The sequence below is a fragment of the Hakea prostrata genome, chromosome 1 (genome assembly GCF_041222555.1).
Source record: "Hakea prostrata isolate BN-2017 chromosome 1, UWA_Hpros_2, whole genome shotgun sequence".
In the NCBI taxonomy this organism is placed as follows: domain Eukaryota; kingdom Viridiplantae; phylum Streptophyta; class Magnoliopsida; order Proteales; family Proteaceae; genus Hakea; species Hakea prostrata.
Genome location: NC_142600.1, coordinates 14359290 through 14377987, shown reverse-complemented (window position 1 = coordinate 14377987; position 18698 = coordinate 14359290). Strand labels below are relative to the sequence as shown.

General features: G+C 37.5%; 2 protein-coding genes and 1 non-coding gene across 3 annotated transcripts; 2 read left to right on the top strand and 1 right to left on the bottom strand.

The window, feature by feature from the left end:
• The first annotated feature begins 184 nt into the window (after nt 1-184).
• On the top strand, nt 185-8491 carry LOC149027699 (PPR containing protein). Its single transcript, XM_089165077.1, has 3 exons — nt 185-437; nt 517-626; nt 7638-8491. Exons 1-3 carry the CDS (start codon nt 283-285, stop codon nt 7667-7669), a joined length of 297 nt encoding a protein of 98 aa, XP_089021203.1. The 5' UTR covers nt 185-282; the 3' UTR covers nt 7670-8491.
• A 6135-nt stretch (nt 8492-14626) lies between these two features.
• Nucleotides 14627-16980, top strand: LOC149027698 (uncharacterized). Its single transcript, XM_089147252.1, has one exon. The coding sequence runs from the start codon at nt 15158-15160 to the stop codon at nt 16061-16063; it is 906 nt and encodes a 301-aa protein (XP_089003378.1). The 5' UTR covers nt 14627-15157; the 3' UTR covers nt 16064-16980.
• A 1350-nt stretch (nt 16981-18330) lies between these two features.
• Nucleotides 18331-18404, bottom strand: TRNAR-UCG (transfer RNA arginine (anticodon UCG)). Its single transcript has one exon. It is a non-coding gene; the product is annotated as a tRNA-Arg (tRNA).
• Nucleotides 18405-18698: the final 294 nt, after the last annotated feature.

Sequence of the window (18698 nt, the reverse complement as noted above, 5' to 3'; positions counted from 1 at the left end):
ACCGTTACAGTAACCGGGTATTGTTTGGTGTGCAGGACCATCAAGCCACATACTATGGGCCGTCCGATCGAATTTTCGGTCAAAATATCGATCTCAACCATTGAAATTCAACGGTCAAGATTCAATTCGACCGAAATTTCGAATGTTACCGAAACGTCGGCTTGAATGTCATGCGCATGAGCCAAGCAGTTTCGTAACCTCGGTGAGCCCAGAATGGTTCCAATTACAGGGTTTTGCAGAGGTTTTAGGCTTTAGGGTTGTGGGGAGCCGGATTGAGATAACATGGCAGCTGTGGTTACAAGAAGAAGCGCTTATCTGCGTGCTTTGTGGAGATCAACTAACTCGAGTAGCACTTCGCATCCCATATTACCAGCTTCGATTCAATCGGGTTCCACGTTTCAACGTTCGAAAATCTCTGCTCCGCGCTATTTGAATCGGTATTGCTGCCATCATTGCCGTTCTCTCTCTATCTTGTGTGTCTATCTCATTCTTGAAAAACTCCGTTTCTTTTTGAAGGTTTCGACAAGAGCCGCTGTTCTTGAGCTCTCTTCTCCCCGTCCACAGTGCGATTGCGTCCGCTTGCCTTGTTTCGAAGCTTCCTGCGGAAGCTAAGACTTCTACAGAAGGTGAGTCCCTCTTTCCATCATTGTGCCTGTTTCTCTATCTGGCGAATCGATGGTATAATTTGGGATTAACTAGGGAATATAAGCTCGTACGGTCAGTAGAAACATGCATGTGATGAGAAATGTACATTAAGATATGATCTCAGCTTAGTGTTCTCTGTCGTTTCCTTACTTAGTTTGCGGACCTTAAGAAGGTGGTAATGGAGGAAGACTTGAAATGCCCTCGATGAAGGAAGTCACTCCTTTGATTTTTAAAGAAGGAAATTGGGTTGGGTATGGTAGACAACGAATGATGGTACTGTTTATTGCGGATTCCATCACCATAAATAGAAAAATCGATATGCCTTGCTTCCCCATAAGTTTTAAACCAAACTAATAAATGTGCTATTTCGAATCCTGCATTATGTGATGTTTGTCACTGATTATAATTATCACAAAAAAAGAGATCATTAATTCTTTTTAGAAAGTTAGAGAGTTCTGTTGTGGTCGCATTATACCTAAAATTTAAGAGTATAGTGTTATGGCAAGGCGAGTAACACTGTGCTAGAACAAATGAAATGCATGAACAAAATCAATAATACACAAGGATTTGATGATGAAATTTGGCCAAAACCAGGCCTACATCTCCGGAGCTCAGATGGAGCTCACCAATCGAACATAGACCTCTCAATCAAGATCTCGAATCCACAAAGAATGATCAAAATACAGCCACGAAGCATCAAGTAGATACAAACTGAAAAAGAAAAGAGAGGAAAAGATAGACCCCTAAATTTGCAAATAGCGAGCTCTAAAACCCCTTTCAATTATGACTGAAATGACCAAGTGAAAAACAATATAGACACTGGTCCAACATGAGACAGATTGGTGCAGGTTAGATGGGATTGAACCAGAGATCAATGGTTCAAGATAAGCCAAATAGAAAGGGGGAATTACAGATTAACCCTCTAACATAGATTGTATTTTAATGTTACCCCTCTTTCATATTGTTATTTTTTATTTTATTTTATTTTTGACATGATCGTTTATCCAGTTAGGATATTAGTTTTGTCACCTCTGTATCTGGACCTAGAGTTAGTTATTTCCATTTGGCATTGACTAGGATGATGAATAAAAATTGAATTATGTAATTTGGGACTTGGTTGTAGATTCTGCTGGAATTGCAAAAGTATGCTCCTCAACAATAATACCAAGAAAATGAATGAATAAAAGTTTGTTGGAAGAAGGGGACATGAAAAATAATAAGATCCGTGGAACAAGGAGGTATACATGGTTGGATTAAGGCTCTAATTGTTTATGTTGTCAGTTTTGACAGAGTGAAGACTGCCAAAACAAGCAAGCCCTCTTAATAAAGGTGTGCTGCGTGGTTGGATCTCTTAAAATTGTTCTTCTATCTAGAAGAATGTGTATTTCGGTGTACATGGTATTTGTTGGATAGAGTAAATCTATAATTTATGGAGGGATAGAGATCTAACAGCTTTTTCTTTGAGCTTCTTCTATTTGGAATTTGAGAAGGTGATATACGAGATTTGTGCAATAACTAACAAAGTTTGTTTGTTTAGTTCTTCTAGTTTTGCTTTTGTTGATTTTTTATTTACTGCACAGATTTGGGGTTTGCAAAGTTTCTTTTCTTGATTTATCTAAGAAGAAAAATGGATTATAGCTTTTTTTGATGTATTTTCTCCTCTCTGAATCCCAGAGGTCTATTTAATTTCTGATTGAAGTTTCGATTTTGATATAGGTTGTAGTCTAATTAGAAATGGATATTGATTTGAGTGATTGGAAGAAATAGCTCTGGAACTAATGTGTAGTGATCATGGTTCAAGATCTCACGATATCTCGCTCTTTTGGAGACTCTAGACGAGATCTTAATCGAGTCTCATGATATACACCAACTTGAGATCTCGGTTCAACCCGAGACCTCAGTCCACCCCTTATTTTGAAGCCATGTTCTGAGCAAGATAGGTCAAGATCTCGACCTGCCTCGCCTCCTCTTGCCAGCTGCTTCCCAATTTCATGTTTTGCCGGATTGTGCCTTCTCTCGCTGACAGCTTCCCTAAGCCATAGTAGCTATTCATGGGCCCAAAATCAAAGGAAATCCCGACAACAGAATGTGAAGCATGAACCATGCCCAACATTTCTGTGATGAACTTATGATAGTTGTATCATTGTATTCTTGATAGTCAAGAATGTGATGTTCTATTGTACTATATGGATGAAATCTTGTTGGTATTTGAGTTATTTGATATTATCTTATCACTTGCTTTTCATTTAGATCTCCTAATGGTTCTATAGTTCATGTTTTATAACATTACATGTTCATTCCTGCAACAATTTGGTTTCAAACTTAAGGTCGAGTTAAACTCATACTTAGGGTTGTTTTCTCACAGATCTAAGGCCACTAGTGTGTTTAGAAGGCCTAAAATAGGCTAAATAGCAACTTTCAGCTCAACCTGACCTATAAAACCCATGAGATGGGCCATCGAGTTTGCTCAAGTTGTCCCAAGAAAAAATACCACATCTCAAGCGAGATCTCACCAACTGGAACGAGATCTCGCCTTTTCTCACTGCGAGATTGCCCTCCAAAGTGAGATCTTGAACCTTGGTAGTGTTAAATAACTGAGCTGCTTAAATGTTGAGCGGAGACATTATGTTTGTATATATGTATTATGAAAAGATCCATAATTGTCTTGTATACATGCCAAACCATGGTGTTGGCTCATGACCACTTGCTTTTGTGGATAAAAAAGGGAATATGAGATTAATATACTGTTCTTTGCACCTGGTGTACTTCTGTCTATTTGGAGACTCTCTTGCTTGTTAGTTCTGGTACGGACTAGGTCAGCTTAGCAATTTCACCATGTCAGTGTGAAAAAAACAGGGTTGATTAAATGGGGGTTTAGGCCTGTAGGGGCTGGTTTTACTACTCTTAACAGCTTTGGGTTAGAAAATTAAAGGAAAGGCTTAAGTTTCCACATTGATTGTTTTGTACCTTAGAGAAACTGTTCGTCAAAAAAAGAGGGGGGTACAAAGTGGGGAGAGGGAGGAGTTAAGGGTATCTGATGAAGGAAATGACTGAAAATTATGAGTTTTTAAATAACTGGAGTGAAGGAAAATGATATTTGATTGGTTATTACTCATGGAGTTAGTGAGATATGATTAATTAGATTGATAGAAGGTCGTGGACATTGAGGTTCCAAAAAGCGTTAAACTGCTGGGGAACAGAGTTTTATTGAGATGGAACTTGTCTTTTGATTTGAATTATGGCTGCATAGGCTAATCAGCGGTTAAGCAAACAGGATCACAAAATTTGAAAGAAAATGTAGAGCATTTCCCTGTTTAAGAATGATGGTGGGTAATAATGATTAATCTGTTCAATTTTCCTATTTTAAATAGGAGGTTACTGCTTAAATAGGTTTTAGGTAAATGATAAAAGCTATCCATTTCAACTTCATCTACAAAGGATTCTCTGTCCTACACTAAACTAAGACTTTAAATGCTTTGTCCAATCTCCTATGTAATTTAAGAGTTTCAAATAGGCTTCTGATGCAAGTTTGGTTTCTTATCTGTAACTTCCAATATGCTGCAATCTTGGTTGCTGTCACAGAGTAAATATTTCTGGAAATCAAAGGAACTAATTCTTGATTTCATCTGTGGTATGTCTGTATTGGGGTGAAACTGATGATGATGATCATGAGCTGGACCTTCTGGACAAATTAATCTGCCTCATGTAGCCATGGAACTTGATGATTTTACACTCTTTGGACTTACATGGCAGGAGAGGTTCTTGTTCATGTTAATGTGCATAACATAGGGTCTACATTTTTATACTTGTCTAGGAGGGAAGTGAGAGGATATTTTCTAATGTTCAGCTTGGTGCATCATGAGTGGGCTGTGGCTGTATCATTAAGGGAATAAGGAGAAATTGATTGGAAGCAGAATGTAGACCCCAAAAGGAATAAGGTCCAATATCCAGGATCTAGCAACGAAACCAGCAGAAAATTTAGGGTTTCTAAACCCTGCTGTTGGGGTTTCCTAGGGTTTTGTAGGCATATAGGGGAGGTTATATTGCTTGGGTGCTTGAACTTAAATCTGGTCCTGATTGTTATAAGTTTCGGATTCAAATTTCCTAGGGTTAGGGTAAGAGAGAACTAGGGTTTCAGGGGAAAGATCAGGGCTGCTACTTGGAGTCGAGTGCTAGGGATGGTGTGGAGATGGTAATCCTAAATGAATTTTTATGGTAGCCTGATGGTAATTTGGAGATATAGGTATTAGGGTTTTTTGGGAAGAAGAAAACTTTCAGATTTTAGGGTTTTTTAGTGGGTAATTAGGGCTAGGGCTGGGATCAAATGCTTGGATGGGGAGTGGGGGTTGTGAATCTAGAAAGGGGAGGGAATTGGGAGATAGGGAAGTCAGGGTCTGGGGAAGAAGAAAGGGTGCTGCAAGAGAGAGGGAGAAGAATTAGAGGGGTGTGAATGGGGAAGGTTAGGGATGAATGCTTAGTGTTTACCAATTTTAGGAGGCCTGGGATGAAGAAAAGCGGGAAAAAACTGACCGACCAAACTGCTGCAGGTCTCTCTTGTGCTGGAAAACCCTAGTAACCTGTTCAATCCCTTGATCTCTGCTCCAACTCTCCTTCAATAATTTTATTTAATCGAAAACTGATTTGGTTAGAAGCATAGGCTATGTATTTATAGCCTTTATTAGATAGCTCCTACTAGTATTCAACTTTGAAACCAAGCAAAAAGGGGACTTCTATTTTTCAACAGAATTTCTTTCTGAAGTAGGAGGGGAGGGCCTTGGCACAACAGTTGGTGGACCACAGTTGTAGCCCTGAGGTCAAGGCATCGAAACAGCTTCCCAACAAAAAAATGTTGGGGGCTACTTGTGCAGAAGCCCTATGGCACGGGGGTCAAAATAGGACTTTTTCATAATTGTTCCTAGACTGACTCAAATGTCAAAATAAAAGTCAACTAGACTCCTAATAAAAGTCCATATTTGATTAGACCCAACAGGAGTCAATCAGAAGTGTCCTAACTCCTAAAATTATCAAAATACCCCTGGCGCCAAAAATGTGATTTAGTGCTGCTGGTCCTGCATCAGAGAAGACTTGACAAAACACATTCTCATCAAGCATTACTATTTTTTTAACTGTCGTTGGGGAGGTGGGGGTTGTTGAGGATTAGTTCAACCCAGTTCTGATAGAATAAGGTTACTGCAAAAAGAGTATTTGGGTAACCGCCAATTCAAATTTTTTCAGAAAACCCCCAGTTAGACTTGAGGAGGCAGTTCCGAGTCTAGACCTTATCAGTGCTGGTGGCACCTATGCTGGGTCCTGGGAGGGAGTGTTTGTAGTTGATCCTAGTCTTTGGCATTTTTGGCGAAGTGGTTGCCCTCAAGACCTCGAACCCGGCAATTTCCTTGGCAGCCTGAACCACTTACCATTGCTCTAAAGAATGGCCTCATAGTACTTGGCTTACAAGGAAGCTATTTCATCTCCTCTTAACTCTTCTTACAGAAGCTCAGTTACTTAAGTCAAATTCACACTATCACAAAATTTTGAGACTTGTAGAGATTTTTCCCCATCCATAATGTCCAAAATTTAGTGCACTTTGAAGGGGCCGAAGCACCGCAGATCTGTTGGCTGTTTCTATATACAACTCTGTGCAAGCATGGGTCTCTTGCAAAAGGTTCCTTCTTGGAAATCCCCATTCAGTTTTACCCCCTGTAATCTGGAGAACTGGAATCTGCGGCTCACTAGCTCAGCCATGGTACTTCTTTTGGGGATGAATTCAGTCATAGTAATTCCTTGATCAAATGAGTTGTCCATCCCATTGCTAACTTGCCCACTGCTGAGCACTGCCTTTTCCAGCTATGAAAAGATGATCAAAGGTTTTTGTACCCCAAAAACACCGTAGGAGCATTGTCTTGGGAGTTCTTTGCCTCCTTGCCTGCTGATGCTAGAAACTACCACCACAGAGGACTTGCCTAGAGAAATGGAGCCACCCTACGGACGTCAAATCTTTGGCTTGTAGAGCATTGTAGGTGTTGGTATGGCCAAACAGTTTGATAGTGGAAGCATCTAATCGGTCTCCAACATTCAGGCACTAATAGAGAGTAAAAACAACTCCCACTCTCTTCCATGATCTCAACCATCTAATGAGATCCTTATCAGCAGAGACGTCTGCACACAAGTGAGCAGAAGGCAGTATCTCCATAGGCTTGGTTCATCAACACTGATGTCGCTCCCAATAATACCTTAAAGTTTCCTCAGACCAAAGATCGAAGGGAACTATTTATCCCTGCCAGAGGTAGAACAGAGAGACCTGGCCATGGTCGATGGGGGCCTGGGGTCGCTCAATCCATGTTCGAACACCCTAAGGTTATCTTCTCCATCGGAAAACTTGAGTACAAAAGAACCAGATTCAAGAAGTATCAGTTCAGTTCCATCCCAGGTTTAAAGTATCAGTATTGGGTATTGTATCAAGACGATGATTCTATGAGATGTATCATATTGTATCAAAGAGACGCAAGATTGGACTCCGTCAAACCCGATGCAGTTGATAATTTTTTTTGGTATGACATCGTATTGGTACCTAAAATAAGATCTGTATCCGTTACTATCGATGGATTTGTTAAGATACTCAAAATCGTGTTTCAACCTGAACAACTTCATTGATTTAAGGGTCTCCTTGACCGCGAAGAATTGAGGACTTCTATCAAGGGATTACCTTTAGAGTATTATCCCAAGTTTCATTTGCATTTCAACCTTGTGTTGATTTAATTAGAAGGTGCTATGATGACTTAGTACTGTGAGAATGTGTAACCTTTTTTGGCCTCTTAATTTTTTGGTTTTTCTTTTTTAAACATGGGTTCCACCTAAGTTGCTCATCGCTCTATACTAGCAATAAAGCTGATGTTTTCCTCCGTAGCACATAAAACTGCACATGTTGCTTTTGAGATCTGTGTTTGTTGGAAGACTTACATTTTGTTAGTTTGCATTGAATGGCACTACAGGTAGGTTTGTTAACTACGTCAGTCCCATCTAGTGGGGAAGCAAGCAGTCAACTACAACCTTGGACATGGAACCTATTATGACCAGCAAACAGGCGAGTTTATAAATTTGACATTCCTAATATGAGCACATGGTTGGTCGATAATATTCTTCCAAGGGTGTTTAGGGGTATCTAAGCTCTTCACTTTTCAGTTCACTGTATGTTTTGTTTTGCATTTCATTTTCCATTTTTGAGGAGCTCAACCAATATTTCCTTCTTGGTTATTGACCAATAAATAAATACTAAAGTTGTTTCCCCATCCCCCTTGTCATGGACATCACAAGGAATAGACTCATTGTTATTGGGGGCTTAGGTTCCTTCTTTTATATTATTCTCTTTCCCCTTTTGGGGGTTTTGGTAATGATAGTACATTCATCCAACATTGAATTGCTTCAGTTGAGGAGCTAAACGGATGAAATGGCACTCTTTTGGCACCTTAATAAAATTGAAAAATAATCAAGTTGTATATTTGAAGAATTTCTTTTGCGTTTACTCTCAGCCTTTATATGTAAGTGACAAGGTTTTATTGTCAATTTGTTTGATGTCTTCTTGCTTTGTGGCAAAATAGACGTCTGGATTTTGATATGAATGAAATAGTACTGCACTTACATATGTGTGGGTTGGGTTGCTTATCTGGCAAAGACAGCTAGTTTTTAACCATTAGCAAGCTTAAATGTTATGAATCTTATGATTCAGTAAGATGAACCCTGATGTCTTGGGATACGATCAAAACGATATTATAGGGCAAATCTATACAACTAGTGAAAATCGCGCTTTCATTTGTCTGAAAACCTACCTGTGCAGCTGGTCTTCTCTTCTGTTGATTAGAAAGAACCAAGGGTAGACAAAAATCCTTTTTTTATTGATTCTTGAATTCTTGAAGAGGTCAGCTTGTGATTCTTAGGGTAAGTCACATTCTCACAATTAGTAAATTTCCTGTTTGAGAAGAAAAAAAGATCAATAATTTTGACCAAAGAGAAGCACTTGGATGCACAGGGCATGTTTAGTGAGATCATCGGTTGTTGGATTTAGATTTTGACTGAAATCTCGATCTCGACCAGATCTTGAGCCAATAGTCTCAGTTCTGTACATTTAATGCGCAGACTGAAGCAAAATGCAAGGCCTCTAGCCCAGTCTGAACAAATCTTCTTATTCTTCTTCCTCGTCTGAACAAATCTTTTTATTCTTCTTCCACCTCTAGCTTCTTCACCCTAGCCTACCCAAATCCTTCCCGTTGGTTAAATATTTTCAAATTTCTGGAGCTCTCAGTTCTCTAATCTGAATTTGCGTTAGTAAACAAAGTGAGGTCAAGCTAATGCTGTCCATTCTGAATTCAAGAACGTGGAAGCACGAACTAAAAACTTGGTAATACGCCATGGAGTGGACCTTTCACTTAAATATCTGATGCTTGTTAAATAGCTACACATGGCAAGAACGACAAATTTGTTAGTATTGTTAATGACGGTCAACTGGTTTTTGTCTAATCATAGCTTTACCTGTAACGAAATTTGAGATCTGAAAAGAAACAAATAAAAAAAGATTTAGACCTTCCTCTTAGCTATGTTTCTGCATTTATTTGATTGCAGTGAGGGACAAACAGCCTAAACCATCATCGTTAATCGCGAAGTAAATTTGGGGATCTGAAACTGACAGCCTCGATGATACATAGGTAGAGGTAGGTGACTAACCACGAGATTTCTTTCTTTCAATTTTAATAATGGCATCACATTCTCTGATTTACTATGGAATAAACAATATATTGACCTTCTCGAGTACAAAGATTATTTATGCACAAGACAGCAAGCCCATCAAGAGCAGCGATGCATTGAAGTTTGCTTGCTCTGATATCCATAAATAGTGGAGTTGTATTTTGGCTTATTGGTCGTCAAAAAAAGAAAAAGAAAAAAGGGTAAATCATTGATTAGATCAACTATAAAGCTGAATAAAACTATTTCTTATTCCTTTATTAGGAAAACCCTTTGGAGCTGCCAGATTAGCCTATGGCGACAGCTTGTTTCTTTATTGGTTTTGATCTCCAGGTTAGGGAACTGTTTTCCCCATCCACTGCATGTCATGAGTCCAGAACTTATCTTTGAGTGTCTCTGGAATTCCATCCAGCAAAAATAGAGGAGATGGTTTCAATGGAACATTTGTTAAGATGAGATCATTTTAACTTACATTTGAATCCAGAAAGGTAGACAGAGAAGGCATAATATGATGCTTTTAATTTTCCTGTTTCAACTTGGTTTGTTTGAACTCTGTAATGTGTTTAAAATCTTACAAAGAACACGGAGAGATTAAACCTACAAATGAGATGAACCCAAGAGGGATTTCATTGAAACGATTTAAGTTGGAATGATCTGTCAAACGACTGAAGGATGACAAGAATTTCTTCTGAAACGCATTACAAAAAGTTATCATCTTTTGGATTAGTATTATGATACTTGCAAGTTGTAAAATACTTTGCCTTCCAAGGAACCAAACCCATTCCCAAAAGAATCAAACAAGTATCCAAGAACTTGAGCTGGCTGAGTGGTATTACAGGTGGGGCATCCCCGTTCATGCATGTCTTTTAATTCAAAAGTTATAAATTGGTAGCAACGAATAATTTCGGAGATTGTTTTGTTTGAACTTTTTAGTGAAAATGAGCCGAAGAGGAAGAGTCTTCTTCAAGGTGGGCTCTCATTTCATTCAATTGCTGCCCTCTTCTTTTGCTTGCAGGTTTGGCAATTGAGGGCTTAATAATATTGTTTAAAAGGTACTTTTGAGGCTGTACCTTGAACTATTTAAAGGGTTGTGCTTCAGTGCTGCGTAACATTGAGCTGTCTATGGTGGGGATTTAAAGTGATGGTCGAGATTTGATTTCGGTGGAATCTCGATCACTCTTTTTTGTTTTGTTTTGTTTTGTTTCAGTCGGTGTCGTTTAAAAAGTGAATTTTTTTTTTCAATCTCGACCATTGATAGCTCTTATTATGCAGTACTGAAACCAAACACCTATTTAAATCACTGCTTAGCTATATTGGTTACATTTGATCATTTAGCTAGTTAGTTCAATTGCTTAATTTGAAGTATGTTTAATTATTGATCCCGTGATCCCAAATTTAAATAGACAAATTCGATTTAGTTTTGATTTGTTCTTGGATCACGTGGGATAAGTGTTGAGGGTTATTTCTAGACCTGTAAACGGATCGGATTCAGTTCAGATATACCAATATCCGAATCCGAATCCGATTAGCAAATCCGCTATCCGAATCCGAATCCAGCAAAAATTTAGAGAAGGCATCCGAATTCGAATCCGAAACTTTATCGGATATCTAATCTGATAAACTATCCGATTATTGATTGATAATTGTCATTTTTTAATATATTTTTATTATAACTTTCTAATTTTGAATTACCGAATACCACTATCCGAATACCTCAATATTACTGGAATCCGATTATTACCGATATCCGAATTCGATTATCATCCATTTTTAAAGAAAAAAATGTTAAATACTTTACTCTATCCGGATATTATCCGATCCGATAAGCATTATCCGAATCCAAATTCGGTTGCTTAGCGGACGGATACGGATTTTTTCCGGTAATAAAAATTTCGGATACGAATACCATTTAACGAATCCGAATGCGAATTCCGAGGCAGATTTCGACTATCCAATTACAAGGTTACTTATTTCTTTTCTTTTTTTGTAAACGTTTAGGGTTATTTCTTAATAACACGTTAAAAATCCATTTACATGTTGGACAAATTTTTTCTTTTCTTTTTCTGACCACTTGATTGTGCATGGCCTTAAATAATGGCAGCAATTTGCCACCCCAGAGAGGTTGCTAGCAGTCTATTCCTTTCTAATGTATAGCAATGATATAAAGATATCATATAAACTAGTAAGATGCTTAAATGCGATCTACTTATTTGATTTAGAGGCGACATGTCAAAACTCAAAAAGGAAAATGAACACTACCTAGTTGAGTGTAGTATATAGAGGAAAAAAATATCTTTTGTTGTGCACACACATTGCAATTTTGTATCAACTAGAAGACTCTGATTAAAAAATTGATTTTAAATTAAAAAAAAACCTCTAAGTAGTTTTTTCTTTTCTTTTCTTAGTTGTTTATTTGACATATAAGTGCACTGCAGTGCACAACAAATGATGTTTTTATATATATGACTCTTCTGCTTCAATACATGATCGTGTGAATGATGACTTTTACACTATAGAAGTTCCTAGTAAAAGAATAGGATATAAATCCCACCACCCTGTCCATCCCCCTAAAAAAACAAAAACTGATATTTCTAACTTTGAGCAGACCAATCTATTGGCTGCGTTTGTTTGCTAGAATAAAGATGGGGTGGGAAAATTCTTGAAAAGAGTGTAGATTTCTTACTTTTCCTTTAAATCCCGAAATGATAGATTGTTTGGTTGCTTGGGGTGGGAAAGTGGGAGACAAGGAATTCTGCTGATGTGGCAGCCCAACTTTCTCACCCCATGCCATTTTAAAACTCCAAATATTTGGTGGAATTTTGTGGGAAAATTGAAAAAAGTAAAAAATGGGATCCAACCCTACCACTTTTCCACAAAACCCTTTTTTTTCCTTTCTTTCTCCTTCACCCCACTATACATGGAACCCACATATTTTTTTTCCCAACCCTTTTTCCCCCCCCCACCTTTGCAAACAAACGCAGCCTTAGGGTTGTTTGAAGGCAATAATATTTGGGTTCAAATGCTTCTTCATCTGTTATCTATGGTCTAATCATGATAGGTCGGTTAACATAAATGTGTGCATGTGGGCTTGAACGGGAAAAGAAGTACATGTGAGCCATTTGGCAGACCCCAAGCATTTAAAATCACCCCCACTACACCCCCTTTTCTTAAAATAACTCTTAAACCCCCCCTTTTGGTTATTGGGTCCCACATGAACCCAGGATTTTCTTCTGTCATTTTGATCCTTTTTTTTTTTTGGGTAGGATTCTGTCATTTTAATTCAACCTTATAACAATGATGTTTCATTTCATTTGACCCCCTTCCCCCCCCCCCCAAAAAAAAAAACTTCTTTTAGAAGTACTTTTTATTTTATTTCATTTTTCATTAATGTGATCTACTTTTCACCAACGGATTTCAGAATTTGAATTCCTCTCACCGTCTATATTTTTGACAGATGGACCTTACCACAATTGTAAAGTTATACCATTGTCGTCTAGTAGTCATAGTTTCAGGTAATTTTTTCATGAAATTAATAACATTTTCTACATGCCATTTATTTAGCGAATTTTGCTTTAATTTATTAATTAGATGTTTGGTTGTAGAATGAAATCTATGGATTCATCCTAAAAACTATTGATCACGGATTTTGGGGGCGAGCTTTGAATCCGTTTCCCCTTACCCATAAATCTCTGATTCACGTTTTTGGTAAATTTCTGATTTCATGTTTGAGATTTTGATTCAACGAGGCCAAAATTCATGATCGAGATTTGAAACTTGATTCATGTACCAAACGCTTTTTGCTTAGTCGTTGAATGCGCATCGATCCGAAGTTTCGTTGAGATTTTGACCGGTGGCCAATGTATGCTGACAAGGTCCTTATTTAGCTGTGAGAATCTTATGCACAGAATAAGTTTTGTTTTTTGTTTCCCCCATTTTTTTATTTGAATGTAAAATTGGATCAATTTGCTAATCTAGCAAGTATTTCTATTTTGAAAAGCATACTTGCTTTTGGAAGCGGATACAGAATCACCTGTGTTTAGAATGTCAAATTTCACAAATACCGTGTCTAAAACTTTTTCACTTAAAACATCCTACTTTTGCTTTTAGAAATTATAGTTGCATCAAAATTGTTTCTTAAAAGCATAATAAAATTTTCAATTTCTTTATGTTTAAAAAATCACCTAAAACAAAACAGTTTTTAACCAATTTTTTTGTTGCCCAAAGTAATAAACATCGAAAATTGCTCTTCGGTGAATTATAATCAGGGTAACAGAAAAGGGACGGTATTGAATCCTTTGTCATGAAAATGATAAATAGAAAAACAATCTTCTTTAAAGTCTCTTCTTCCCAACAACAATTTTACAATGTTTTGCATTTAAGGATGTCCAAGTAGATCAGGCTCTATTTTGAATGTTCACGCCATTGTAAACAATCTTCATTCAAAAATTGAATGGGGTGGGGAGAGTACGTTAGAGACATAGATGGAAGTCACCAGCTAGCTCACAGTTGACATCATTCCTTTGTTTCATTATCTTCATGAATGTCAGGTTGGATGGGAGGTTGGTGACCATACTCATCATAAAAAGGGAGCCCCCAGCTCACTACATCTCATGAATCATGATAAAACCATTGTCGACTCTTCTGCAGATAAGTAAGCTTCATGCCAACATCTCCTTATTGGCCTTATCAACAAGTTTATTAGTTTTTTATATGAACCCTAATTTGATAGATATGTTTTAGATTATAATATTTTTTTACAAATCATTTTTCACATGCCATATATTATTATTTAGTAAAACTCAAAATGTAAACCCCTTTTTTTTTTTTTTTGGGTTGTTTGAGAACTAGTGTTTAATGCTTAAGGTCACTAATGGGACAGTTAAAAGGGCAAAATGAAAAATTACCAAGGTATCTAAAGGTGGGTCTGGGGTCTACCTGTGCCAAATTTGTTTAAAGGTAGGTTTTAAGTCACCAGATTACCAACTGAATCTTTCCTACCGAAAAATTACTGTAGATAATATTATTGAAATGTTTGAGACACCCTCTTTAATTTGAATGATTTGATTCTAATATGAGTAATTTCTAAATAAAGAGGATTAGCTGACTAATTTGATATGTGAAATTCTATTTAAAAAAAAAAATAATATGAATACATTCTGAAAAGAAAAATCCAAGGACTACTGACAAAAGGGAACAAAAGGAGAGATTCCCCATTTCAAAACTTGAAAGTGAAGAATGAAGAAATCGTTTACCAATTTACAATTTTGGCAAAGATCAGTCTGGGTTTGTCAGGGGTCTATTCTTTCCTTGTGAAGAGATTTTTGCTCTGGTGGACTTGGACCGGCAAAGGAAAGTAAAGAAAGAGAGAAACTGAGTGGAAAATGTTTTCTTTTTACCTCACTAGCTTCCATTTTCTTGAAGCTGGAACTGGGAATCCTATTTAGCAAAGAGAGGCTGGCCTAGAAGGAACCTGACCTTCCTCCTCTCATCTGCTTTCATTTTTCGTGCTTCCATGATGTCTCTGTAAAAGTGGCAGAAGGAAAACAAGGATGAAAGGTAAGATAGAGACTTGGGTTGATAAAAGCAGAAAGAATTAGTTTATGTCTTTTATTATTCTCTTCATTTCCTGGCATTGAAGGCAAAAGTCACAAGACCTGTTTTCCACTCTAAAGCCCTTGAAATCTCTGCTCTCTCTCTCTTTTTTTTCTTTCTCTCCTCTTCCTTTGAGGTCTAAGCTTTCCTTAAGATTTTGCTCAAACTGGTTTTAGCTTCTGCAATGAGAGATATAGCGTCTTGTTTAGGCGAATACGCCATTAGAGTAACTGATTCTGGTTGTTCGGCACCTGGGGACCTGGCTTGTCGCCCTTCCAGCCTGATCCCTTCAACCCAAAACACAGTCACCTGTCTCTACAAAACCAAGCTTTCCACCCAAAATCAACTTCTGATCACAGTTACCTGGTGCAAGAATCTCACTGTCCAAGGCCTCAGCATCAACGTCGGTGATGATCCATCTTCTTCATCTGCTCTGAGAGTCAATACAAATAACCGATTTTTCAGGAAATTGAAAGGCAGTCGGGTATTTGAATCTTGCAATTCAAAGATTGAAGCTCTTTGGGATCTCTCTAATGCGAAATACGGCTCAGGGCCTGAACCCACTCACGGGTTTTATGTGGTGGTCATGGTTGATTCAGAGGTTGGTCTCTTCCTTGGAGATATGAGCGGAGATGTGGTCGCCAAGAAGCTCAAAACCGGAATCCCACTCGCCCAATCCTCTCTGGTTTGCCGGAGAGAACACTTTACGGGCAATACTCTTTATTCAACAAAGGCTCAATTTTGCGATACCGGAATGTCACATGAGATTCTGATCAATTGCAGCGGGGAAAACGAGGGTTTGAAGTCTCCAGTCCTCTCTGTTTCCATCGACAAGAGGAAAGTAATTCGGGTGAAAAGGCTACAGTGGAATTTCAGAGGAAACCAGACAATCTTCGTAGATGGATTGTTGGTTGATATGATGTGGGATGTCCATGACTGGTTCTTCAATCCTGCATCTGGGTATGCTGTTTTCATGTTCAGAACAAGAAGTGGATTGGAAAGTCGTTTGTGGTTGGAGGAGAAGACATCACAAAAGGAGCAGGAGAAAGTCGAGTTTTCTTTGCTTATCTATGCCTGTAAGAACCCATAAACAAATTTATCAAATTTTTTTTTTCTTTCTCTTATTGTTCCTTTTTTATTTGAAGTTGTTGCTCATTTGATTGTTTACAAGAGGAGACACGAAATTTGCCTCAGAAACCAGTTGAATTTTAATTGTGGATAGAATCAAAGCAAATTTCTGGAGTTTTGTTCTTCAGTTTCTTTCTGCATTTTGCTTCTCTCTCTAGTCTGCACACATTCATATTCATTACCGCTGTTTACTTGAATGCCCCATTTAATTCACGTGAACCAAGATTCACGCTCCCACCATAATTGAAATGAAGACGAACTATTGAGTCGCTCAACAAGAACAAAAGGAAATTAAGAGATCCCTCGTTTTTATTGAAGAAAGGAAAATGATTTCTCTGGGTTTTCCTGAAGTTCAAATTTTAGAGCCCTTCAGGAAGAACTCATATGGAAGGCAATTGAGAGATCCCTCGTTTTTATTGAAGAAAGAAAAATGATTTCTCTGGGTTTTCCTGAAGTTTAAATTTTAGAGCCCTTCAGGAAGAACTCATATGGATAATCACTGTTACCGGGTAAATTTGGTTTTGATCATCAGAAAATGTGGCATTGGCGATTGTAGATTGTGTGAATCAAATCTTAAAAGTGTAATTATGTGGAGTAAACTTGAAACAAGACTCAAAAGCAAATAAAGTACATTCAAATAAAGTCAACAAGAGAGAGACTAATCAAGGGAAAGACAAGCAACCATAGGAGCTTTCGAAGATTTTTGAAAGGTTTTTACTGTAAGTTTGTTTACTTTATGCTTCCCACGACAAAAAGGTAACCTGACAAATCTCCTGATATCCATCGGGGAGAAATCAAATTTTTTTGAAACAATCATTGTATGATTTTGTCATTTTCTGTTGATGCAGTTCGGGATTTTGGATTTATTTTTTCTTATTTGGAGGGAGGCACTTGAAGCTTTTCCCTTTTTCCTCGAATGGCTTGTGAATTTGATCTTACCCCAAAAGGAAGAAATGGATAAATCCTTTCATCAACTTTGAACGCCAATTTTAAGATTCTTAAAGTACATTTGAGCTTGAATGTTGTTCTTGTTCAAGCTGTTACTAAAATTTCATTACCAAAAAACATAAAAAAATTATCATTAAATTTAATTTAATTTCAAACTCAAAAGAAATAATCAAAACGTGAACCTAATACATGAGAAGCTCATTACTATGGATCTAAGTAGGGTTCATTGTAAAAAAATCCCACCATAAACAGAGAGATATAGAAGCTTGGTGAATTATGATGGCTATTTGAAATTTTGTTTGCCTGTTTGGCAGATTGCATGATTGTTTGAATTGATCCAAATTCATTCTGTAGTTGCATTGAAAAAATAGACCAGTTTAGGTGGGAAAGTGCATGAACTCAACTGCATTGACAATTTTTATATTTGTAAATAAGAATTGGTCAAAAAAGCTTGATATTGATTGGCATCCTCTAATGCCTGGGATAATCTTTGCATTGACTTTTAGAATCTGATTAGAAGGACTAGTTCAAAGTATTATGTTATAAACTCTATTTTTCTTTGCAAGGCTTGAGAAATAGAGTAATTTTTTTTCTTGTTTAGAATGTAATAATATATTAAACTACTATGTATAACGACCAGAGAGTGGTATGAAGCCAAACATTTTCACACAGAATTGACTAGATCTTCCTCGCGAAAGTGCCTAAAAATATAATTTAACACGATTAGAACACGATTATAACTTATACAAATCTAGTGGCTCTATCTGATGGTGCTTATCATCTAATACATGTTGAATAACTAATGGAGTGCCACTAGTGTGTCACAAGGGATAAGAAAATACAAGTTGATTATCAAAAGACATTTATTTTAGGAGAGAAATTTTTTGAAATATTAGTTCATGATTTAATTTTCTAAAGGTTTAATCGATTGTTGTTGAAAATGATAGTTGATACAGGGAACATACCCTTCATGTCTAGAGAGAGAAAAGAGAGAGATGGGTTTGGCAAACTACCATGAAGCCACTTTCTAAAGTTGCAGGTCAAACTCTCCCTTGTTGTTGGTGGTGGCTGGTAGGGTTTTAACTTTTTCGTTTTTATAGAGGAGGAGGTGATTTTAGTTTTCCCGGGGCAGATGGGCTTGCAGACTCAAGATCTGGATAGAACGTCACACCTTTATGCGATGATGGGCCGTTGATGGGCTTCTTAAAATTCCGAATACAACTCAAAACTCAAGCTGAGCCATGTAGAAGGTGAACGTTCAAAACAGAATAAAACAAAAAGCGACCACAGTGGGAGTCGAACCCACGACCTTTTGATCCGAAGTCAAACGCGCTAATCCACTGCGCTATGCGGTCATTGTTGTAAGTCTTCTTGATTGTTTAAGATATGTTAGTATTTCTGATGTTTTTCCTTTCTCTATTTCAAGCTTGAATGCTTGATAACATATTAACATAGACTGGGTGCTTAGGTGCGACCCTGAGGAATTCAAAAAGGTAACCTTACTTGCAATCATGGAGTGTTCAACATACTAACAATCAATTGTCGGTGAAGACCTTATCCAGATGGGTCTGGGGAAACACTTCACTTCATTTCACCAGGAATCTAACAATGCCCAATTAATTTCCCTGCTACACGCAAGACCAAAACAG

Excerpts from the sequence above, each read along its gene's own strand:
- LOC149027699 (XM_089165077.1), top strand. The coding sequence starts at position 283 with ATGGCAGCTGTGGTTACAAGAAGAAGCGCTTATCTGCGTGCTTTGTGG. Across the intron at positions 438-516 it reads GCTCCGCGCTATTTGAATCG|GTTTCGACAAGAGCCGCTGT; the intron begins GTATTGCTGCCA and ends TTCTTTTTGAAG. Across the intron at positions 627-7,637 it reads AGCTAAGACTTCTACAGAAG|GTAGGTTTGTTAACTACGTC; the intron begins GTGAGTCCCTCT and ends ATGGCACTACAG.
- LOC149027698 (XM_089147252.1), top strand. The coding sequence starts at position 15,158 with ATGAGAGATATAGCGTCTTGTTTAGGCGAATACGCCATTAGAGTAACT.